General features: G+C 45.4%; 3 protein-coding genes across 3 annotated transcripts in view; 2 read left to right on the top strand and 1 right to left on the bottom strand.

Annotated features, from left to right (window-relative positions):
• Positions 1 to 2637, top strand: part of trappc10 (trafficking protein particle complex subunit 10) — a 34820-nt gene extending 32183 nt beyond the window's left edge. The window contains 4 exon segments of the mRNA XM_080785081.1: positions 452 to 646; positions 2234 to 2380; positions 2383 to 2475; positions 2478 to 2637. Coding sequence (XP_080641207.1) covers positions 452 to 646; positions 2234 to 2380; positions 2383 to 2475; positions 2478 to 2503 — 461 coding nt within the window. The 3' untranslated portion in view covers positions 2504 to 2637.
• A 7905-nt stretch (positions 2638 to 10542) lies between these two features.
• gdf3 (growth differentiation factor 3) lies at positions 10543 to 15080 on the top strand (the record flags this gene model as incomplete). The annotated part of the gene is made up of 4 exons (XM_080786015.1): positions 10543 to 10571; positions 11307 to 11542; positions 13588 to 14001; positions 14617 to 15080. The coding sequence occupies 4 exons, from the start codon at positions 10543 to 10545 to the stop codon at positions 15078 to 15080; spliced, it is 1143 nt and encodes a 380-aa protein (XP_080642141.1).
• A 23-nt stretch (positions 15081 to 15103) lies between these two features.
• On the bottom strand, positions 15104 to 22944 carry cnga4 (cyclic nucleotide gated channel subunit alpha 4; the record flags this gene model as incomplete). The annotated part of the gene is made up of 8 exons (XM_080786016.1): positions 15104 to 15156; positions 16810 to 17514; positions 18211 to 18376; positions 19154 to 19399; positions 19839 to 20422; positions 21215 to 21321; positions 21952 to 22053; positions 22868 to 22944. 8 exons carry the CDS (start codon positions 22942 to 22944, stop codon positions 15104 to 15106), a joined length of 2040 nt encoding a protein of 679 aa, XP_080642142.1.
• Positions 22945 to 25850: the final 2906 nt, after the last annotated feature.

The raw sequence follows: 25850 nt of genomic DNA on the forward strand, positions 1-25850 counted from the left end.
TGGGGGGGGGGGGGGGGGGGTGGTCGGCGGCCAATTACATATATCTTTGGGGGTCCTTGACATGAAAATGTTTGAGAACCAACTGACATAGAAACATAGGGGTTTTCAGAAAACGATTTTCGAATCGTCCTCAGGTCTGAATGGGTCTAAATGTTGTTCCCTGCCCTATACTCCCACAGTGGCCGACAGCAGCAGTAACTGGGTCTAAATGGGTCTAAATGTTGTTCCCTGCCCTATACTCCCACAGTGGCCGACAGCAGCAGTAACTGGGTCTAAATGGGTCTAAATGTTGTTCCCTGCCCTATACTCCCACAGTGGCCGACAGCAGCAGTAACTGGGTCTGAATGGGTTTAAATGTTGTTCCCTGCCCTATACTCCCACAGTGGCCGACAGCAGCAGTAACTGGGTCTGAATGGGTTTAAATGTTGTTCCCTGCCCTATACTCCCACAGTGGCCGACAGCAGCAGCAACTGGGCGGTGTGTGGGAAGAGCTCCGGCATGGTGTCCATGCCCCTGTCGGCCGACGCCACCCACAGAGTGCAGATCGAGGTGATGCCGCTGTTCGCCGGCCACCTGCCTTTCCCCAAGATCAAAGTGTTCAGGTACCTGCCTCACACGGCAGCGCCTGCCATCCAGCCTGACCCCGGTGAGTCCTCTCCTCTCTCTCTCTCTCTGGCTTCCATTGATCCTAAACTCTAAACCCTGTTGCAACCGGGTTTAGATCTACAAGCTCGTAGCGCGGCACTCGTCTGCTATTTCTTTTTTTTTTATCGTTAAAATGTGTGGCAAAACTTTGAATATTTTTATTCTGGGGGTAGGGGGGGGTCCCTGGAACAACATATTTTCAGATGGGGGTCTGCAGCCAAATGCATATCAATCTGGGTGTCCTTGTGACATGAAATATTGAGAACCACTGATTCCTTTCCTTTCCCAACAATATATTACTGCAGATACAAGACTGAGGCAGGAATGTCTACTGAGATGTAAACATTATTCCAAATTGACATGAAAATCTGTTAAGATTTTTATCGGATAATCTAATCATCGATCATTTGGACAACTTGGATTTAGCTAAACATTATGGAAGTGTGTGTGTGTGTGTGTGTGTGTGTGTGTGTGTGTGTGTGTGTGTGTGTGTGTGTGTGTGTGTGTGTGTGTGTGTGTGTGTGTGTGTGTGTGTGTGTGTGTGTGTGTGTGTGTGTGTGTGTGTGTGTGTGTGTGTGTGTGTGTGTGTGTGTGTGTGTGTGTGTGTGTGTGTGTGTGTGTGTGTGTGTATTCGTCATGATTTACAGTAATACATATCCAACTATAAATGCACACTGTTACCTCATGCAGGACGGTTATGAGCTCTTAAGACTGTTCCCTAAATGCCACAGCTTTTAGTACTTATCCTGGCCTAACAGACTCATTAGATAACATTTATTACCAATCCCTTTTAGATAAGAAATGTGTTTTCCGACCGATGTCTTCTGAAAGTCATGCATTTCATAAGCTTAGAATCTAGATGATTTTTTATGAATGTTCTCCTCCTCCCCATGTGATTGCACAAGTTGAAAAGGCAGCATGATGTTGAAAACCATATCTCTCGTATCTCGCATTCCGTCCTACTTAGTTCGTCATAGAAGAGTGTTGTGCAAAAGTAGTGTAAATATAGGCAGTTGTTGTGAGCTTGTAGAAGGATTTAGAACAGCAGTTGTATGTATGTATGTATGGCCTACTTGTGTCCAAGGCGCAAGTCGGCACCTCGGCAGAGTGCATTTGTACAATTTACAATGTAGGCATTTATCAGACGCTCTTAATCCAGAGCGACTTACATTATGCAATAACAAAAAGCATGGCAATACATCACATACATAAAAAGTAGTTTTAGTAGTAGTAGTAAGCTAAGAACGTAACAGTGGAGTATCTATATAATTTAACTATATATATAAACTATGCATAGTATACTATACGATGCAATACAGGTGTACTATAAAGTGCTATGACAACATAAAATGCAATTCTAGTGCCGTCTACGCAACATGCTATAAGTCTGTATGAAATGCAATCTAAAGTCTACATAAAGTGCTATCTAAGGGGCTATAGGGCAAGTCCTACGGGCCATGATGGAGTCTGAAAAGGAAGATTGAGTAGTGAGGCTGCAAGTTCTGACTGTAACGGGGGAAGAATTTCTAGTTTGTTTTTTTGTCCTCTTGACTCTTTTCATTTGACTTCTCTCCCACCACCGCCACAGACAGCTGCGTGGAGAACGACACGCTCTCCCTGCTGGACAAAACCCTGGACGACCAGGCGGACACGGCCAGCATCCGCAGCCGGGGCAGCGTCCACTCGCTGGGCAGCGGCGACCAGCAGACGCAGCAGACGACGACGACGCAGCAGCGGGGCCTCCCATGCCGCGGCTGGAGCCCTTCAGCCCCGGCCAGGTCTTCAACCACAGCCACGCGCGGCAGGTCCTCGTGCTCCCCGCCACCGACGACCACATCTGGAGGTCAACGCCACGTGACACCACCCGGTGGCCGTATAAACCGTAACCTCCCTCCTCCCTCGCCCACCCCTCCTCACGCACACACACACACACAGCTCCACACTCCTCCTCCTCCACTTGACTGACATCACTAAACGGCTGGCTCTCTCTCTCTCTCTCGGACCACAGCCCCTCCACCCAGGAGTCGCCCCACCTGGGTGGACTCTGGCGGGGCTTGAGCGCTTGGGCGGGTGGTGTCCTTCTGGGGGGGGGGGGGGGGGGAGTACAGCCCAAGACCTTTTTATCGTCCTGGGGACTGGGTGGGGGTAGGGGGGGGGGGGGGGAGTACACCCCATGAAGACCACCCCATGAGACCTTTTTATGGGGCACTGTGTTTATGGGGCCTCTTCAAGGGCCCCCTGCCTGCCCCCCCCCACCCCCCCAAACTCTTTGAGCATGACGTTTGGACACCACTGGAGTCATCATGAACTACAAGGAATGACACCTGCTGATTTACTATTATATTATTATTATTATTATTTGTTTTGTTTTTTTTTGCGTTCGGCATATTTTCTCGACCATGATTTGTATATAGCTCATTGGATAGATCTATAATTCTATATATTGACAGTTTATTCCGATTGCCCCCCCCCCCCCCCCCCCTCTCACCCCCCCCCCCCCTCTCACCCCCCCCCCCCCCTCCCCCCCCCCCACCCACCTTCCTACACCGCTCTTTGTCAAACTCGGAAACTTAGACTCTCGCTGTCCCTTACGACGCTTTTCGCGGACACACGTTGCCAAAATCCCTGTTTCGCTATACTTCGCTCGCCTGCGATCGGAGAGCTAATAATCGAGACACAGCGTTGCCCCCTCCCCTCCCCTCCCCCCCCTCCGAGAGCGATATCGGTGTTCATTAGAAGCACCAAAGCCCCCTAGATAGCCTGTCTTACTGTACGTTGTGTACACCTCTACTGACTACTGAAGTACTGTAATTTTAACTGGTGTGTCCAGTATGTATCTGTGTGTGTGTGTGTGTGTGCGTGTGTGTGTGTGTGTGTGTGCGCGTGCGTGCGTATGCACGAGTGTGTGAGTGAGATTAGTTTTTCAGTAAATATCAGCCAGTGGACAGTGTCTATCTATCCGTCTGTCTTAAGTCTAACCGATGGTTTGTTCATTATATAAGTGTGTATATGATTATCTATTGCGTACTGTACAACGTGATATGAGGGGGCGTGTGTGCGCACACACTGCGCATCGATGAATCTGTGTCCAAGCTATGCACTTATAGGCCATAGGTCTCGAATAAATGAATGGGAAATGCTCGCCATTTCATTTATTCATGCACACAGTATAGTTCTCAAATTGGGGGGTCCCTCCCTCCCCCAAAAGTCCTTGATGGGGGTTTCCCAAATGGACCCTTTAACAGGTCTGTAACTCTGAGAGTTTACAATGGAACAAAATGGACCCGTTATGGGGGCCCTTGAAATGAAAAAGATAGTTTGACAACCACTGCTGAGGGAAGTCTGGAACACTCTGGTGGGAGCTGTCGCCCCCCCCCCCACCCCCCCCCCCCGCGCGACCCAACTAAGGATAAGCGGTTTGAAGATGGATGGATGCATTCCTATGACTCAAACGAGCGACGTCAAACTTTAACTGTTGGTCTATACCTAAACCTTATGTTCTCGCCCCCCCCCCCCCCCCCCCCCCCCCCCCCAACACCCCCCCCCCCCCCCCCCCCCCCCCCCCCACACCAAACACTGTAATTATACTGCTCACCCTTTGGTCACTGTACATAACTGCTGTGTAAATAAAAAAATGTGATTTAAAATCAAAATCCTCTTTGATTTGACACCTATATTAAAAATTAATCGGAACTGATCTGGTGTTTGTGGCGGTTTCTCACCAAGTGGTCCACTTAGGCATCATTTTAACAGGTGGTCCCATGGGAAAATGTTTTAAACATATTACAAAATGTATGTTTATGTTTATTAATTTTGATATGGACATAACAATTTAAAAAAAATATAAAAAAAAATACAGTGACACTATAGTTTAAAAATCACGTGTTGTTCTATCGGCATCAAAATGTACTAAAAGTACTCATGCAGAATGTCCCATTTCACAAGTTCAAAATGTGTACAAAATCTATTGAAAATAGCCAATCTACAAGCTCACAATGCGTCATGTTGCGACACATTGTGAGCTTGTAGATCGGCTATTTTCAAATGGCCGTAATGTATAGGGTTAAAGTGGTTAATGTATGTTTTCTAATCAAAATTAAAATCTCAAAGTAACTAATAACTAAAGTTTTCAAATAATTGTAGTGGGAGTAAAAGTACAAATGTTGGCTTTGAGATGTAGTGGAGTAGAAGTAAAAGTACTGGAAATTGTAAATACTCAAGTAAAGTACAAATACCTCAAAAGTGTACTTAAGTAAAAGTACTTAGTTACTTTCCACCACTGCGCGCACAGTAAATGTAAGCATGATAACCAAAATAGGCATATCCCCTGTTTCAAGGTGAAAATAAAACACTCTTGGATGTTTTTGAGCAGTTGAAAAATGTACAAAATATTTTTATGCCTCAAACATCGCAATCGAGAGCTTGACTGGGGCGCAAGAGATCCACTGTAGTAGAAAGTATATAAAAATATATATATATTTTAAAGTAGGCTATACTGCATACTGAAAGAATTAACTCAAGAACGTATAGGGCACTGTATGTATACAATATAGATACAGTCATGTGGTTAAATAAAACACTACTTTACATTAGCACAGTAAATATAACGGACCGTACAAGGTGCCTGGCATCAAATATTGACGGGATAAAATTTCAACCTCTATGCACGACTATCCACTTTTGCTGGAACGTTTGCTAGTTAAATTACACGATAATATGTGACCAGATTTGACTGAGAGCCTACCATCGCGCAAATTCCAGCTTTTCACCAGAGGAGAAAAACTTTTTTTTCTTCTCCAAAATGAGTTAATAGCACAGGCAGACTCTTCACAAACTTTCAGACATTGCATGTCTGAAATAAGTGTCAGAGCTGAAGTCGACGATGTAAATATGAAAGCTATTTGAAGCTAAGATTCCCTGCTTTCATATGACATGAAGAAACGAAAATCAAAAAAATCCAATGTCAGTCCCTCAGTCAAATTTGGTCACATAAAAAGTGACGGTGGTTCATGTTCTTTATTTCCTGTTGACGTTGGTGGATTTCTTGGGCTGTTCTCTGCTGTGTGTGTGGTGCGCGTTGACGGGCGCACGCTCCTCGGGATGTGCGTACGCCGGGTTGGCGATGGACACGAGACTGGCGAGCCGCGGCTCGTGGAGCATTTGCGCCGCGGCGGTGGGGTTGTTGAGGAGCGCCGCCGGTGCGCCGCCACTCGCCCGCCCCCTCTCGCACTGCCGCTGCAGACAGACACTCAGCACGGCGGCCGCCAGCAGCAGGGCCGCGCAGCCTCCCGCCAGGGTGTACAGCGCGATGGCCTCGCCGTCCCGGGGCGTGGCCACGGGCACGCAGCGCGTGTGAGACGCCGCCGAGGCGCCGTTCCGCGCGCTCACGCACACAATGTAGCCGTGTCCCGCCTCCAGGCCGAACACGTCGGTCCGCCTGGCCCGGGAGCTCACGCTGGCGTTGCTGACGGCGACGCTCCCGTCCTCCTGTCGCAGCACCCACACCAGGAAGGAGGTCAGGGTGGAGTACGGGGCGCACCATCGGACGCCGGCGGCCCTCGGCCACACCCTCGTGACCTCGAGGGCCACGACGGGCCCGGGCGCCGCGGAGGGGCGGCCAGAACGCGCGCCGGGACACGCGCAGCTCCACCCGTTGGCCTCTCTGAGCTCCGGGCAGGGCTGCTGGAGGTGCACGCAGGGGTCAATGTCGCACAGCGGCTCCTCCTCCTCCTTCACCGTGCTCGAACGCGCCTGTGTTTTAGCCGTAGGTTTGCCCGCCGACGCAGGAGGCGCAGAGCTCGGTATCGGAGCGGTTTGGTTTGCTGCGGGCGAAGGGAGCGTCGGAGAAGAGGATTCGTCGGGCTGCGTTGTGGTGGCGGTGGAAGGCGTTGGGGCAGTTGGGGGCGGCGGTGGCGTTGGTAATGCTCCTGAGGGGATCAAAGACGGGCTACTTGCCACGGTCGTTTGGGCCTCTGCTGGAAGTGGAGGAGAGGGTGTGGATGGAGTAGCGTTTGTTGCAGACGCAGTAGGGTCGTTGTTGACCGCTGACGGGGACACTGTGGCTGCCTTGGGCGTCTGTGCCAAAACCACCGTGGGATTTCTGCAAGCAGACATTTTAGTAAATAAGCATCAGCCCGTTCATATATGATTCAATATAAAGTGCACTTTGGGTCAAAAAGGTCAAAGGTCAATAGCCACATCAGGACCCGCGACCCGACCACGGATAAGCGGTTGAAGATGGATGGATGGATATTCTGCTCATTCCCCATTGCGGCTAAAAAAGGTCTGTAACTGTAGCCTATACCAGTTTATTTTTGTGGCCTACTGTTTTTAACCCCTTTTGGGCGAGAACCCCTTTTTGGTATTTTAAGCGTTATGTTATACTATTATATTATTATTATATTGTACTATTGAAAAATAGCAGATCTACAGGCTCATAGCGCGAGCTTGTAGGTCTGCTATTTATGAAAAATCACACCTGTGTGAACCGAGTGGTGCAACTCCCCCCCCCTCCTCTCTCTCTCTCTCTCTCTCTCTCTCTCATTAGCAGGCAACAGTGCAGCACTGTCTCTCTCTCTCTCTGTTTCTGGCAAACAGCGCCCCTACTGGTACTCAAACTTCTGGGGGGGTCCCTGGAACAACATATTTTCAGATGCCGGTCGGCGGCCAATTACATATAATCTTGGGGGTCCTTGACATGAAAATGTTTGAGAACGACTGACCATAGAAACATGTTTTTTTCCAGAAAATTTCGATTTAGAAGACATTTATAAAATTCCGACCTCAGGCCTGAATGGGTTCATTTGACCTGTATGGGTGAGTGAAGGTTGAATCTAGTTCTGGTTCTGCAGGGCTGCTGGGGAGAGGTCCCGGTCCGTCACCACCGACGACCACCACCACAGCAGGGGGGGTCGGAGACATCTGGACCAGGTGCGAGGCTGCTGCTGCGGTCCATGGCGTACACACAGCCAACGTCCAGCAACAACTCAGCCAAAGGCATGACCTCTGCCTGGAAGACAAGAGGGCAGCCAGCCCAGGAGACACACACACAGCCAAGAGGGCAGCCACACACACAGCCACACACAGCCAAGAGGGCAGCCACACACAGCCACACACAGCCAAGAGGGCAGCCACACACAGCCACACACAGCCAAGAGGGCAGCCACACACAGCCACACACACACACACACACACACACACACACACACACACACACACACACACACAACGAGGGAGAGAATATTTTAGTGCAAGTCTTGAGAGAACTGAGACATCTTCATAAAACCACCTTTCACACACAAAGAGAGAGAAAGACAGCGAAAGAAAGAGACAATTGAGACATCTTCGTAAAACTGCCTACACATGCACGCACACACTCGCATGCACAGCGCACACATGCACATGCACACACATATACCCGTGCGCACACGCACACACGTATGCATGCACGCACACACACTCACACACTTGTAAGTGTAATGCTTAATTGGGTCGTTTGTGCTTGAAATGTACTGTTAATACATATTTCAATCAATCAATCAAACCTGCAGCTTACCAGGATATTGTCTTTGCCATAGAATAGATCCTCTGGGTATAGGAATCCTGGATATGTTGGATGTTTGAAGTCAACACAGAACACTACAGAGACAGAGTCTAACAGTAGGCTACCGACCAAACTCTGTCTGTGCTCAGAGCTCTGCTGGGCTTTATACTGCTGGCAGCCAAAGGAATGAGGGAGCTGCCTCAAAGCATTCACACACACACACACATAATACACGCACACACACGCGCGCGAGCGCGTGCGCACACACAGGCAGAGGGAATCTTAGTACATCTTCATAAAACTTCATCTTCACACACTAACTATACCCACCACCTGCAACACACAGACACGTACACACACACACACACACACACACACACACACACACACACACACACACACACACACACACACACACACACACATTGCATGCATTGTTTCCCTCACATACTGTAAACTCAACCCATATGCGTTTCATGCACATGTCGGAGGCTGATGGAGGTGCAGGAACCGGTCCTCAACCTGTGGGTCGGGTCCCCACGTAGTTCTGGGGGGTCACCAGATGACAGTAAACTGAGTAAAGTGACAATTTAAGAACTTTTAAGAGCTTTTTTTAATATCTCCAAAACAAGAGAGAAAAGAAAAAGACCACTACTATAACAAAACTACTATACTATAAATGCATGGTGAAACATTGGCCAAATTGGCAAATAATTGGGTGTTCAAATATGATTATTTTGGGGGGCCGTGTCCTAAAAGGTTGAAAACCACTGAGATATATGCAGTTGTGGAAGAAGTTCACTATTCAGATATACTTAAGGTAGCAAATGTAGCAAAATGTTCTTCATGCAGAATGCCAATTCCAAATCATATAACCTATCATGTTACATTGGACTATAAGTATTGTTTATTATAACCACCTATTTCATAATTTGGCTTCTTTTGAAAATAGCCTGCAGATCGGCTTTGGAAGAAATGGGAATACTCAAACAAAGTAACGATGGCCTACCTTGATATGAACCTTTTGGTGTTTTAAGCATTATGTTGTACTTTAGCTATTGAAAAATATCAGATCTACAAGCTCATATAGCTACGAACTTGTAAATCGTGAAAATGTGCCTCAAATCTTTTAATATTATTTCAGAGCGAACGTTTTTAACTCAAAATCTTTGCTTCGATCTGGTGAGGTCCCTGGAACAACATATTTTCAGATGGGGGTCGGAGGCCAATTACATATAATATAGGGGGTCCTTGACATGAAATAGTTTGAGAACCACTGACATAGAAAGATAAATGGGGTTAAGTGTATACTTGAGTAAATGTACTTATATACTTCACACACCCCGCTGCAGATATGGACGGAACACAGTGATGGATTGCTAACAGGCGTTCCTCCGGGGCAGGTTGCTTAGCAACAGGGGTTACCGTGTGGTCGGCGTACCAGGCGCCCGTGGCCTCGGACGGACGCATGCTGCAGAGCAGAGACCATCCAACAAGGCCTCTCTGCATATCTGAGAGGCCAGCTCACTGATAAGACCAGGACGCTGCAGTGAGAGGATTCACACTCAATCAAAGCACACACGCACGCAGGCACACAGGCACACACGCACGCACGCACGCACACACACACACACACACACACACACACACACACACACACACACACACACACACATACACACACGGGTGTTTGCATTATCACCATACTTGTGAGGACATCGACGTTTTGGGATTTTTTTTTAACTATACAAGCTTGTTTCGTAGCTTGTAGATCTGCTAATGTCTTACATAATATGCACAATACTGGCGCACACAAGTTAAATATAAATAAATGAGGTATATACTGTAACTCTAAAACCTCGATCCCAAACCTATAAGCATGAGTGTCTATAATAATCCTAAATTCCCAACCCCGGCATAACCGCAACCTGATTCTTTTCCTAATTGTAAGGCTAAAACCGCGTTTATCTCAAGAGGAACGGGGAAATTGTCTTGTCACAATGTGACATTCCACAAATATTTGGCCCTCACAAATACAGTATAGGCTAGTAATACAGACGCACGCACGCATGCACGCACAATCTTTACTGATGCCAGATGCCAGAACATTTTAGACTTATAGAGGTGTAACATTGTTGATAAGACTGATCCTTTTCCTCATAAATCCTGAGTGTTAGATTAACTCACCATTTTCACTACATGTATCATGATACTCCAGTCCAGACCCACACAAGCAATCCACAATATATAAAAAAAAACATTTAAAAACAATTGAATGATTGAAAAAAAAAAATGTTCTGAAGACTTATTTTGATCAGAGAACCGCAGGAGCAGAAACAAACACTTTATCAAGTATGATGTTCAAACAACAACAGCACATATGGTGCTTTGACACACGCACGCACGCACACACACACACGGACACACACACACGGACACACACACACACACACACACACACACGCACACACACACACACACACACACACACACACACACACACACACACACAGAGAGAGAGAGAGAGGCAGCGGGAGAGGGGAGTTGCACCACTCAGTTCACACAGGTGTGATTTTTTTACTCTTTACTCTTTACTCCATTTGGTTTCATTGTACGCTGAAAAGAGTTATATTATTGTTAAAAATCTGCAGTTTCATTTATGATAAGTCCACACAATTAGAGAATCTGAGAATGTAGAAGAATTGTTATTTTGATAAACTTTTGCCAAAAGCATGGAATTGTAGGCCTAGACAAAATCGTATTATCAAATGAGTCGACAACAAAATATTCTTTAGTTTTGGGTCTGAGAGGCTAAATCTCATCAGTACCGTGGCTCAAAAAGCCAAATCAATATGGAGCCACCGTCCACCAGGGGAGGTCTTTCTATCAGCTCTGATCAGTGATCATCAATCAGCTAGCTCAGCTGCGTGGCCGACATGGACGCGGGGGATTTAAATTAGTCAACACAGGAATTGGAACTATTTGTCTTACTCTCTTGGAGGCCTGACGGCGCGTTGTGAAGAGCGCATTTCACGAAAAATATGGCGTCTTTTTCAGCCATGTGTTTGTTTCTGAGCGTATTATTATTCTTTGTAAGCGTCCGTGGTGCACTCTCAAGTGTCGTGGAGGACTCGAAGACTCAAGAGCGCTTGTTTTTACATTCCCTGGGTCTCTCCGGGCGGCCGAAGGCTGCCACCAGAAACACCCGGAGGGTGCCCTCCGTGCTGTGGGGCATGTTCGGACGGAACACCGAGAAGAAGGACCGCAACGAGGCCAGACCCAGAGACAGCGACGCGTGCATGGTGTCTGAATATGGAGTCCGGGGGAATATCATCCGATATGTGCAAGATCAAGGTATAGCCTCAATTGTGTGTGTGTGTTTGATGAAATAATAATAACTTGTCGTTTGATTTATTTAAATTGACAGATTCGAGAATTACAGTAGGCCTACATTTCAAGCACAACTCAATACAAAACTGTTAACTGTGTGGACGACACCATAAAGCATTACACTTGTTTACAATAGTGTCCACAATGTTCAATGCATCATTGATTGAAGTATTTAACAGATTTGAGAATTACAGTAGGCTACATTTCAAGCACAAGTTGCACAACGAATACAAAACTGTTAACTGTGGACACCATAAAGCATTAGCCTGGCCCTACACTTGTTTACAATAGTGTCCACAATGTTCAATTCATCATTGATTGATTGAAGTATTTAACAGATTGGAGAATTAGGCTACAGTACATTTCAAACACAAATACAAAAAACTGAGTGGACGACCCAATAAAGCACTAGGCCTGGCCTATACTTGTTTACAAGAAAGGTCCACCTTGTTCAATTCATCATAACATTTAGACGTACACATATACAATATAGCCCCAAAAACAGTAAATCATCACAGAGGAGGTAAAAACTAAAAGGGGAAAAAAACATGCACCTTGAGGTAGTGGCCACATACATTTAGAAGGGCAGGTGTCTAAATAATATATTGGAAGCTTTTTTTTTAATCAAGAATTGATCAATGTCACCATGGTCCACACACTGTACCTTTTCCCCAGAGGGAAAAGGGCAGGGGGAAAGATTTGCCTCCAGGATATGGAACATATGTAGGTAATTTCATCTTTTTGTGTGATAATATTGTCACCCACTCTAACCAAGAAGCCTAATTATTATTATTTGATCCAAAGAGAATGGATTCAGTTGGTCCCATTGTGATGCATATTTGCGAGCTTGTCTTATCGGCTGTTTTAAAATGGCCGAAATGTAATAATAATCATAATAATTAGGGGGCCTAAACAATGTGGGCCTATAGACACACACACACACACACACACACACACACACACACACGCTCGCAATTATACAAGCTCTGGTAGAGAAATACTTAGTTTGTATAGTCCTGACTGGTTTCCACTAAACCTCGACATGAGGTATTTGGGCCTCCAGGGGTCCTTGAATGAATGTTGGACCCCCAGCTCCAGGGGTCCTCGCTTGGAGAAGTTCCAGGGGCTCCCCAGCTAAATGATTGATGGTAGAACCAAGTTGACCCTTGCCGGTCTGTAACTCTGAGATAAACACTGAGGATGTTACAGTGTAGATTGTGTTTGGTTATAGAGATAACATTATTTTGTATCCAACAAGGTTTCGTGGCTTAATTCATATCAAACTTAAAAAGGTTTGATATTTCAGTGCATTAACCACTTTCAACCTTGTGGCATCGTATTTTGGAGGATGTCATTGGCTGAGATATTTTAAAAATGGTAAAATCCAATTCAAAATAGCATTGTATCGCCTTGTAAATGTGATGCGAGTTTCTATCAAGGCTATCTTAGATATTTGTTGTATGACTAAGTATATACCACTGAAGTGGTTAATTCCAGTGATACCAAGTTAACCCATTTAGACCTGAGGACGATTCTACAAATGTCTTCAAAATTATGACCGTTTTCTGAAAAACGATTCTTCTGTCAGTTGTTCTCAAACATTGTCATGTCAAGGACACCCAAAAATATATGTAATTGGCCGCTGACCCCCATCTGAAGATATGTTGTTCCAGGGACCCCTCCCTCCAGAAGCAAATATTTGAGTTAAAAACGTTCACTCTGAAAGAATATATATTCAAAGATTTGTGCCACATTTTCACGATTTTTCAAAAATAGCAGCAAGCTCATAGCGCGGCACTCAGTGCTGCGCTACGAGCTTGTAGAATCTGTACTATTTTTCAATAGCTAAAGTATAACATAATGTTTAAAACACCTAAAGGGGTTCCCGTACAGAAAATGGGTTAGACTGCCCATAAGGGTTTTGTCTCAACAACACTGCAAGCCGTGGGCTATTATTTCTAAATGTTCTCCTCAAAGTGACTCATGTATTCCTCATAACGTACACACAGGTAGGCTGGTGTCTGGCTGGGGAAGCAGCTGCCAGGGCTGCGTGGAGAAACACCTCTTCTTCAACGTGTCCGTCCTCCAGGCCGTGGAGCAGCTCTCCATGGCTCAGCTGGAGGTCAAGTTCCAGTGGGACTCTCCTCACCACCCCTTCCTGGAGCCCCCCCGCGCCCTCGGCGTGTCCCTCTACCAGGTCCTCCGGGCCACGCTGCGGGGAGCGAGCCACGAGGTGAACCGGAGGCTCCTCCTGTCGCAGTCCGTGCAGCTCCAGCCGGAGTCCACGTCGCTCACGCTGGACCTCACCTCCCTGGCGGAGAGCTGGCGGAAGCCGGGCCGCAACTACGGCCTGGTGCTGGAGCTGCAGCCTCCGCACGACGCCACCGCCGCAAACCCAGAGGAGCTCCTTCCGTTTCACTCAGGTCAGGGGACGGGAATTATCAATTTAATGCATTGATAGTTAATTGATGAGTTTTGATAAGCTTATCGATTGATTAACCGGGCAATGGCATCTTTGTATGAGAAATTGAATCAAATGAAAAGTGCACTGTCTTGTCTGTCACGTCACATGCAAAAGCAGAGACGTTTCGATTTATTCGATTAGTTATTAACTGTTAAGTTTAACCGACTAATTTTTTTTTAATGTTTTCTTTTGTGGCTTTCGCCTTTATTTTTATGGAAGGATAGACAGTAGGCTGACAGGAAATGGGGAGAGAGATGAGGGCTGTGTGACATGCAGTAAAGGCTGTTGGGATCGGGAGTCGAACCCGCGGCACACTGCCAGACTGGATTACCAATACCAGCCAAGGTGCCTGGACCGCTGAGCCACGGCCCAGGCCAGAGCGAACGTTTTTAACTCAAATCTTTGCTTCTGGGAGGGTCCCTGGAACAGAGGGGGAGGGGGGGGGGGGGGGTCGGCGGCCAAATTCAGATAATTCTGGGGGTCCTTTACATGAAATAGTTTGAGCACCACTGATATAGAGGTTTTTCAGACAACATCAGGTCTAAACGATTAACTATCAACATCCCTGACCCAGGTAACTCCCTTCCGCCCGACGAGCACACGTCGTCCTTCGCCCTGCCGGAGATCCACGTCTCGCTCGTGGCCGTGTCCCTCAACCCCCAGCAGTGTCGCTCCCGGCAGCGGCGGAGCGCCGCCCTCCTCCACCTCCCCGTGACGCCCAGCAACGTGTGCAAGCCGCGGCGCCTCTACATCGACTTCAAGGACGTGGGCTGGCAGGACTGGATCATCGCGCCGCAGGGCTACATGGCCAACTACTGCCACGGGGAGTGCCCGTTCCCGCTGAGCGAGAGCCTCAACGGCACCAACCACGCCATCCTGCAGACGCTGGTGCACTCGCTGGACCCGCACGGCACGCCGCAGCCCTGCTGCGTGCCCGTCCGCCTCTCGCCCATCTCCATGCTCTACTACGACAACAACGACAACGTGGTGCTGCGGCACTACCAGGACATGGTGGTGGACGAGTGTGGTTGTCGATAAATGCCACATTACTGTTTACTGTTCTATTGAGTAGCATGGGCTCCGTAGCCTGGCTTCCAGCCTGCGTTCCGCAGAGCTGAAAATGTCACGAAAGTCGTGACATCTTCAGATCCGTGGAACGCAGCGAACCCTGGCTAATGGGTTTCAGTGGTCCCCGACATTCTGTTGGGTCTTATTATTCAAAAATGATATTCTTTAATGTGTACAAATGGATCTAGAAGTGCCCAATTGGTTACCTTTTGTTCAGTCTGAATTACAAATTATAAATACATAATTTTAACAGTTTGATTAGTTTAAAGAGTAAAGTAATTTTAAGAAATAATTAGTTTGGAACGAACTTTGGAAATGTGTGTAATGTGAATTCTAATAATAAAAAAAATAAAATCATTCTATAGATTTCAGTGACTGTTACCATAGAAAGCACTCGGTGGAGCGTGAAGCATGGCGTCTGGAGCTGGTCCCTGGGCACCAGAGAATGACTTCCCACTACTGATGATGATGGATTTATTTATATAGCACATTTCTAGACAAAGTCACAAATAGTGCTTTACATCAAAAGAAAAGGACAAAAGATCAATCCATGCAATAGCGGGCATAAAAATACAAAACCTACATAGTACAAAAGTGACAATTAAGAAAAGGCTTTAACATAATAAAGGTGGATTTTCAGGAAAGTGGATACTGATTTTTGCTAATCTTAGGTCAGTAGGTAGGGCATTCCAGAGCGCGGGGGGCCCGGGTTGCAAAGGCCCTGCCGCTCTTAGTGACAAGCTGAGCGTAGGGTTTCAGCATGTCTGAGACATGGCTAGGAGTCTGGCTATTCAGGGCTTTAAAAGTCGTGAGTATAAATTAAAAATATAATAATAGTCTTGATTTTCGGTGGTGAGGTGACCACCGAACTACAACATGACGTGTAGTTTGTCCTAACACAAACGTGAAAAGCCATTGACCATGAATGGACTATTTACGTTGTATGTGTCTGAGCAAATCATGAAGTACGATGAAGAGCGGGTGTGATTTTTATTTTAATAGTCTTTGATCTGGCCGGGGGATTGAATTCCGACCTCCCAAATTCAGGGCGGACACTCTGCAAGGCCACTGAGCTGATTGGGTTAAATGCATATATACATAACTGGCTAAAGTGCCTTTAATTTTTTTTTAAAGTTGTGGTCATCTCAAAATCGACATAATGGAATGCATTAGTAACTACAATACATTCTATAACAGTAATGCCACTATTCTTCAGATCATTTTTATATAGAACACATTTTACATGGAACATTTTCTTCCAAAGGGAATATTGTTTCGTTTTACTTTTGGTCACAAGGGGGCGCAAATTTACCATAGCTGTGGTATATGAATGAATAAGTTACTGTTCACCTGTGTTTCCCATTGATTAGTAGATTTTGTCCATTTGACATCTTTAACATTCAACCAAATATGAAAGAAAAGTGCATTGTCTCTCTGTACCATCCTTGAAATGGCACCACTTTGAAACAATGATAGCTTGTGAGTATTTCTAGTCAAATATTGGGGGTGTGATAATGACGCCAGACTTATTCTCATTGTATTTATCATAATCTTTGACCTATATCCAACATTTCATCTGCTCATCCTTCTCCTTCGTTTGTCTTATGTTCAACATCTGTTGAGTTCTTGTTTTCATGATGGCTGGCTGATGTGTTCTCTCTCTCTCTTCCTTCGGACCTTAATTGTCTCCCACTCTCACCTCCGTCCCCCGCAGCAGGTCGACGCTCGTCTGTTTTCATCTCACCTTCCATTCTATCGTCTCCTCCAGTTGGTCCTCCACCGCCAGAGTCTTCTCCTGTTCCATCCTCTGCTCCTTCCGCCTGCACCCCCTCGACACACTGAGCTTCTTCCCGGCTCTCCTCTTTCGCGTCCTCGCCTCGTCCTCGCATTTTAACCTCCTCTGAGTCCTCTCCATCTCCCTCCTCTCGCTCCCCTTCCACCTGCCCTCCTCCCACCCCTTCTTCATCTCTCTCCCTCTCTCTCTCTCCCTCTCCTCCTCCGTCCGTATCGTCTTCATTCTCTGGTGGGACTCCATGACACTCCACCTGCAGCTCCAGCAGCGCCACCCTGGCCAGCATCTTGGTGCTGCTGGACTCCAGCTCCACCATGAGTCGGGCCAGTTTGGTCTGCAGAGCGTCCAGGGCGTCCTCCAGCCTGCTCAGCTTGGTCTCCGTGTTCTCCGGCGGCGGCCCCCCTCCGCCGTCCGCCGCCGCCCCGCCCCCCGCCACGGACTCGTCCAGCATGCCCATCTTGGTGAGGATCTGTCTGCCCTTCTCCTCCAGGTGGCGTTTGGCGGCGGGGAACTCGGACAGGACGTCCGTGAGGTCCTCCTTGGACAGGCTGAAGAGGTCCGAGTAGCCGATGCTGCGGATGTTGGCTGTGCGGCGGTTGCCCGATTTGTTGCCTTAAAAATAAGAAAAAAAAAGATTTTCCCATTTAGACCTGAATCCGAAAATTTAGAAAATCAATGTCTTCTAAATACAGTTTTCTGAAATAACCTATGTTTCTATGTCAGTGGTGCTCAACCCTTTTCATGTCTAGGACCCCCAGAAATTATATGTAATTGACCGCCACCCTCATCTGAAAATATGTTGTTTCAGGGACCTCTCAGAAGCAAAGATTTCAGTTAAAAACGTTTTTTTCTGTGCCGTGCTATGAGCTTGTAGATCTGCTATTTTTCAATAGCTTTAGCTACCCCTTTTGGTGCTTAAAACACCAAAAGGGGTTCCCACCCAAAATGGGTTAATTTGTATTTATTTTGTAATGTATATAATATAGTAGGTATACGTTCTGGTTAGTTTAACCACATGAATCCGTTTAACTTTTCGCGTCCCTTTTGGGCTTGTCATAGTAAGAGAACATTGTGAAAAAAATAGCAGATCTGCAGTATTGTGTCGCAACGTGACCTTGTTGTAATCAGCAATTTTTGCTAAAGGGATTTTATGTGTACGCAGGAAACAAGGAGGGGGCCAAATATAGACTCCTGGGGGACACCAGTCAAGGATCGAAGTACAGTAAGTAAAATGTATTCTAACAAAACGGCACCGGTTACTTTAAAAAAGGCATGGCCAAACCTGTTGGTGTTATTACAGTACTTTACCTTTGATGTTGATGATGCTAATCTCCCCAAAGAAATTGCCGTCGCTCAAGACGGCAAACTGTGTGACCCCGTCGTCTGCCACTACTCCAAGTCGTCCCTCTTTGATGATGTACATTTCATGGCCCACGTCACCTTTCTTGCAGACATACTCTCCTGGACTGTAGACCTGCAAGACCATGCCCGAGGCAGACAGCAGTGTGACATTTTTTTAATGCAGAATTAACAAGTAAAGATTCTTTACTGGTCGGAAAAATAACGTGTTCCTTCCACGTGCTATACGTCCGGCCGGGGAAACTCTCCCCTGTCGGGTGAAAAGAAGCAGCTTGCACTCCTCATGCATAGAAGGAAGCATGAGGTCAGTCCGCCCAGTGTAGCGCCCAGGATTACATTAGATAATCGACACTGGGTGAAAAAAGGGGTTACAAAATCGTGGGATAAAATATTAAAAAAAAAAAGTAAAGTAAAGATTCTTAATATAAAATGAAATAATTCTTAACTGGTTGTTAAATACCACATATATTAATAATACAATTACCATGTAATGTCCTGGGTGGGCTCTCCAACTTAACTTAACGTGAAGTGAATTAAGACTTAAAACACATACTGCACCCCACCTCCACAACAGAGCCATACACTCCAAACTCCAAAGGATAGAGAGAGAGAGAGACAAACAAAAAAGAAAAATCTGACCCGTCTGAAGTGAGTGGTACTGTACTGTACTGTACTGTACTGTACTGTACTGTACTGTACTGTACTGTACTACTGTACTGTACTGTACTGTACTGTACTGTACTGTACTGTACCCTCCCTGGACGCTATTTTCGTGCTCGGACAGACAGACAGACCCAGGGACACACATAGCTGTCTATATAGGAGTGGTTGAACCACTAAAAAAAAAACCCTGATGACCCCGTGACCTGTATAGCTTATTTTCAACCCTGACCTGAGGCGTGAGCTTAAGCACGAGCTCCTCCAGCAGACTCTTCTCGCAGTTCTGGAAGATGGTGACCTTGGAGAGCGTGGGGAGGTGGACGCTGACCGCGATCTCCGTCTGCAGCTGCACGGGCAGCTGCTGCAGGATCTCGTTCTCCCGCGTGATCTTCTTGTTGATGTGCAGGTGCTGGTACCAGTCGTTGACGCGCTTGCGGAGCTCCTTGCTGATGTGACGGCTGCGCAGGTAGGCCTTCACCTGACATGGTGGGAGGGGAGAGAAGGGAAGAATGAGAGTTAGTTAACGTATAGTTTGCAGTACATGTCATGTCGGAAATTTTTTTTGGACACCGGAGGGACAAGTGAAATAGCAGGTTGAGGAAGACAAAACACAAAGCTTACACTTTATTTGCTCCCCGTCTACTTTTTACTTTTAATGGGACAGGGTGGTAACTTTGGTCACGGGTGCATCTATTTCTTACACTTAAAGGAGCATTCAGTGATTTGGGTGATTTGGAAAACCCTCTGGTCCGCCCAGTAACAAGGGAGGAACTCCGTAGTCAGCACACTCTATAGTAGGGAGGATTATCGCAAACAAAACAAAGAAAGAAGTGATATTTGAATTAAGTGAAATCACTGAAGATACCTTTAACTTGTCTGTCTCTACTCTAATTCAGTCAGGTCTCCTTAGTGCTCACCAGCTCATGGTTGGGGAAGAAGACATTGTCACGGTCCCGCAGGTTGGTGATGACGTTCCCGACGTTCCCCACGATGGACGCGAACACCAGCACGGCGATGAGCAGGTCGGCGATCATGAACATGAACTCCTCCTCCCGGTCGGGGAGCGGCGTGTCGCCCACCGTGGTGAAGATCTGCGCGGAGAACCAGAAGCAGTAGAAGTACTGGCGGCGCATGGAGGCGAACACGGGGTCGCTGACGTTGGGGTAGACCCAGGGGTCGGCGCCGAAGCCGATGTAGCGCGACAGGGCGAAGTAGAGGCAGGCGTTCCAGTGGATGAGCACGAAGATGTAGAGCATGAGCTTGGAGATGCGGAAGGTGTTGGGGTAGGAGGTGCGCGTCTCCATGCGGTCCAGGGCCTCGCCGAGGCGCGCCGTGCGCAGGAAGCGGTTCACCCGCACCAGGGGAGCGTGGACGCCCAGGTGGAAGTACAGGAGGTCCGTGGGCAGGACGGAGAGCAGGTCCCAGCGGAAACCAGAGGAGCGCAGATAGTGCTTCTTCAGACAGGCCGTGTCTTTGACCAGAATGCCCTGCTCCAGGTAGCCTGTAGAGGGCAGCAGAGAAACATGTCCATAATAATAAATAGAGCAATCTGGGAACCAGTGGTGGAAAAAAGTAATTGTATTACTTAAGTAAAAGTACCAATACTGTAATTTAGAACTAAGTACGGAATTGAAAATGTACTTGAGTAAAAGTACAAAAGTACCTGCATCAAAATGTACTTAAAGTACTAAAAGTAAAAGTATTCATATTGCAGAATGTCCCATTTCACAAGTTCAAAATGTGTAGAAAATCAATTGAAAATAGCCGAAATGTATAGGGTGTTAAATGTATATGTTTTCTAATCAAATTTAAAAATCGCCTAAGTAACTACTAACTAAAGTTTTCAAATGATTGCAGTGGATTAAAAGCACAAATTTTGGCTCCGAGAGGTAGTGGAGTAGAAGTAAAAGTACTGGAAATTGGAAATACGCAAAGTAAATTGTACTTAAGTTCAGTACTTAAGTAAAAGTACTTAGTTACTTTCCACCACTGCTGGGAACCCATCGTTAATTTTTTTTCCGTTTCAGCTGCTGAGCTGAATTTGTCTTGAGAGACTATAATAGAGTAGGCCTACAATTTAAAGTAAAATGTATGTAAGTCAAAGTCCACAATATAGCTATATACTCTTCCTACGCAAAGCATTTATAGTTTGGCTGGCATACTGTTGAAAAGGCAGCATCTATCTCGAGGCAGTGTTGTGTTTTGCAGCAAATTTCTATTTTAGTTTAGTCATAGTCAATGAAAATGTAGTTTTAGTCACCGATAGGTTGAACAGTCACGCAGTAGCATTTACCTGTGCGAAATTTGATGATCATGTCAGCCACATACATGAGGTCTGACACGTAGTCCAGTGTAAGCCACACAGCCAGGTATGTCACCTCAATTGTTTGGAAACATGTCCTGTGAGAGACGGTGTTAATGAAGTCTACTGTACATGAAAAAACATTTGACTTGTTCTTACATGGTCTGAATCAGGGGTGGGCAACTGGCGGCCCGGGGGCCGCATTCACTTAATGCATGTTAATATCAGAATACTGATATAGTATTGATTTCAGCTGTTACAATTCCAAACCCGCTTTAATTACTTCATGACTATAGTATTAAATGACTAGTACTTAATGACTATTAACAAAATGTTATTGTCTTTCTGTGTCCAATGTAGTTATGTTAACGGTTCACAAAGCTAACATAACTATAACTAAATGCATTTGAAATTCAATGAAAAGTTTACTTTTCCGGATTCCAATTTAAAAATAGCCAAAGAAAATCTGTTTTTTCAATAAAAAAAAAGCTGATCTACAAGCTCAAACCGTGTTACATTGCGACGCGTTTTGAGCTTGTAGATCGGCATTTTTTTGCTACGACGGTAATATGCACTGTGGCCCCTCTGGAGTGAGTGTGGAAATATATTGGCCCTCGCCATCGTCAAAGTTGCCCACCCCTGGTCTGGATGAAAAGTCAAGCTACTGTATATTTACTTTGTATACATAGACGAGAGAGCATAAATGTTCCGTTCATGCAGAAACGTACCTGCAGATGATAATCACCCAGTTGTAGAAGATGGGAATGATCATGACCTGTAGCCATATGTAGTAGAACTGTTCGGACGGGTCAACCGTCCATTCTTTCCAGCTATAGGGAAATTACAGGATGGGGAGGGAGAGCCAATTAGTGGATCGCATGTAATCAAGGAATGTTAACCCATTTTGACATGGGATCAGATTCTACATACTGACAGTTTTCTGAAAAAGCTCTAAACTTGATTTCAAACTCAAAGTCATTGTTGTGATTAAGGCTAGCTCATTTACTGTATATGCATGTTTTTTACGGAGCTATTAGCCTCGCCTCTGTACCCAGCTTTTTATTCCCGTTCAAAAATGTTCGTCGACTACCTTTTTTCACTGACGAAAACGAAATGGAAACTAAGTTAAAACTAAGCTATGATGACTAAAACTAAGACTAAATATATTGACAATTTCGTCAACAAATACAAACTAGACTAAGATATTAGGAAGGGACTAGTGGACAAGAGATCCAGTAGTCCGCGTCACGCTGCGACGCTATTTTCAGTGTAAAATCAGTCATTACGACAGCATCAAGGCCTGACAAAATACATTTTAGTTCAACTGTAGATTTAGTCGACTAAAATCTAATGATATTTAGTCGACTAACACTAAAACATTCCAGGTGACCAAAATGTTATACTAAGACTAAATTAAAACTATTCTATTTTAGAATTATTTTACTAGTACTTTGCTCTGTGTTTTATTGTATTTGTATACCGGTAATTATTTATTGTCCTGCATGTATACGCATTGAACTGAGCAAAACAATTTTCCCTTGTGGATAATAAAGACATCTAATCATCTAATCTAATCTAAAACTAAAATCTAATATTCCTGCCAAAAACAACACTGGTCGAGACTAAATCACTATAGTCACTTACTTCGCTTTGACCTCCGCCTGAGGACTGCTATCCTTCTTCTCTTCCTGCTGATCTCCCTCCTCGCTCACTTTCTGCATCTGACGCCATCTGAACAGCCTTTGCCATCGGTTATTATTCCTGACATTATTATTAACCTCCATTCTCTACGGTTATAGGGCTAAGGATGATTAGAGCCGTGGAGGTTGACCCTTGCCCTTGTCCAGGTGTTCCTCTTCCCCGGGATGGGAGCACGCAGTCAGTGCCTACTTGGGTGTGTAGCTGCACTTCGCTGCCTGCATAACCTTGTTGGCCTGCATCATGCATAGGCAGCATTGCTTGGTTCACATAACAACAAAGCAGGTACGTCTCATCACCTGGCGATGCTGGTCTCCATGGAAGGGAGCCACACAACAAATGCACTGTATCTGCCGGGGATATTTCCTTCCCCTTTAAAGTCCCCAGAGGTCCTCTTAACGCGAATCCCTGGAGCTCATCATCAGTGACTATACCAGAAGTGTAAACAACAAACCAACTGTCTGTTTCTTGGAAGAATGATATGGAGCAATTTGGTATATCCCTAAAGGTTCTTAAGTCTTGGGATCTAAATATGAAACCGTCCCCCACGGGAGTAAAGTAAAAACAAATATAGGCCTATATAATAATAAAAGATTTAGACCTTTCAGTAAGGAAAGGTATGACTGAATGTGAATATCCACTGTATTTAAGAATATTCTATGCCCCAGGGGCCTATACTTCTTCTTTTTCTTCTTCAACAACAAATCTTTATGCTGAAAGCCAATCCAAGTTGTGACACGGTGTGAGTTTGTAAATCCTTTGACATGCCCAGAATAGGATCAGGCCCATGTGAAAAGGGTGGGATATATTCCTCAGCCTAGTAGGAAAGTCTGTGAAAGATTTCATGTAAATTATTGCATGCTGCGTTCATGATTTGAGGCTTTTTGTTAATAAACGGGCCAATCCTGCAAACTTTGAAAGCCAATGTTAGCCAATTAGGATGGAATATGAAATATCGGACAGGTCTGTCTTGAACACATGACTATAGAGATAGTGTGTAACGATTTGCGGGATTTTTGGACAGAATCTGGAGGAGTAATATAAAAAAAGTCGGCCTCCTGGTGGTGCTATAACAGGCCGTTCTGGAAAATTGTGGCAGAGGTTCATCCAGGTTGGCATCCAGGGAGTGTGTGTGCAAAATTTGGCATCAACCGGGTTAACGGTGCCAGAGATTAGCTGGTAACAGACGGACGGACACACTCAAACACACACGGACGGAGTGCAAAACATACTCTCTCCCCATGCCTTCGGCCTGGTGGAGACAATGACAATGACTGACACAATATAGTCGTCTATAGTATTACCATCACATGGTTTTATTATTTACTGTAAACTACTGTCGTCTGGCATGCAACACTAACACAATAAACAAGCTTTAGGCCTATGCTGTAAAATCCTGTGTTCAAAGTATATAAATGTGGAATCATACTGAATCTGAGAGAGAACAAATGAGAGTTGTAGACTCTAGTGTAAAAATGTAGACCTCTTCAGATCAAAGTTTTGCAATCTGGAATTTACCGGTATTTTTTTTTTTGTCAAATTATGTTTTTATTGAACAGATAAATTATTACAAACATTATGATATGAAATACTTTTTTTATGAAACAAAATGAAAGAAAATAAAGACAAAAAAGATAAAGAAATCCCTTAACCCTCCCACCCATACTGCTCAGTGACATTGCATACTATATAATAAGATGATAGAAAGCTCATGGAAAACATCTGAAAAGAAAATGGCGTAGTCAACCATATCAATGGTATCCTGTCTATTAATCGTTTCTACTCAGGTAATGGACAAGGGGCAGCCAAATCTTATCAAACTGTCTCTCCCTGCAGTGCTTAAATGCAGGAGCCTCTTCCTTCTTCCAGTGTGTCAGAATTAGTTTTTTCGCTGTAATCAGACCATATGAGAAGAGTTGTTTCTGTGCTTTCGTCAACATAGGCATGGAGTCTGACAAACCCAGAATTATTAGTACAGGAAATTTACCGGTATTTTAACATTTTTAAATATGGTACACACAGTAGTAGCCTATAAAGCTGTGGTTCCCAAACCTTTTCATGTCAAGGACCCCCAAATTGACACTAATTAGTCTGTGGACCCCCCATTTGAAAAGATATGCCAGGAACCCAGAATATTGTTGGTTACAGAGCAGGGTAAACATGAAGTTGTGTTGGTTACAGAGCAGGGTAAATATGAAATTCGGTCTCCCATCTTTTCCATAATGTAGAGTAGACCTAGACCTGCTGGTGGTGTCTGACTTTTGACTCAAATTCAAGGAAAAGAGGGCGCTGTTTTTCCTTTATTTCTTTGACGATGGGTTCTCAGATTGGTCAGATTGTCAGTAGCGCCTAGTAGCAGTTCTGCCTGAAGCTCATTGGGCAATATCTCCTCTGCCCAAGCTGGGATTGGATTTGGATTCCCTCGTGCTTCAGTGGTATAGATTTGTTGTATCTGGTGCGGGCGGGGAAACCTGAGTTCAAATAACCCTGAGGCTTTTTTCTTTTACTGTGTGTGCCAGTTGAGTGTAGGTGTGGTGGAGTACCGTGTCTCTATGAATGATGCGCTGCAGATCGGCTACGGTGTTTTCAAAGAACGTTGAACATGTCAATGTGACAATTGAAATGGGCTGTTTATTGAAATGAAACATTTTTACAGAGAAGATTGTGTGCACATGATCTCAATGCCTACATTTAGGCCAGATGCTGGATGTCAGCCAGGCATCGAGCCAGTAAACATCAAAGAAGAGAGAAAAACATCCACAGGCCTATCTAGAGAAAATGCAACCGAAAGGTTGCATAAAGTATCATTTATCATTCATGGAGCTGTAGAAACTATAGTGTGCAGATGTTTTTTGAGTGGTGGCAAGTATGCCAAGTATGCAAGTATGCCAAGTATGCAAGTATGCCAAGTATATGTGTCTGGCTGGGT

Source organism: Protomyctophum bolini (assembly GCF_963924005.1).
Source record: "Protomyctophum bolini genome assembly, chromosome: 16".
NCBI lineage: Eukaryota > Metazoa > Chordata > Actinopteri > Myctophiformes > Myctophidae > Protomyctophum > Protomyctophum bolini.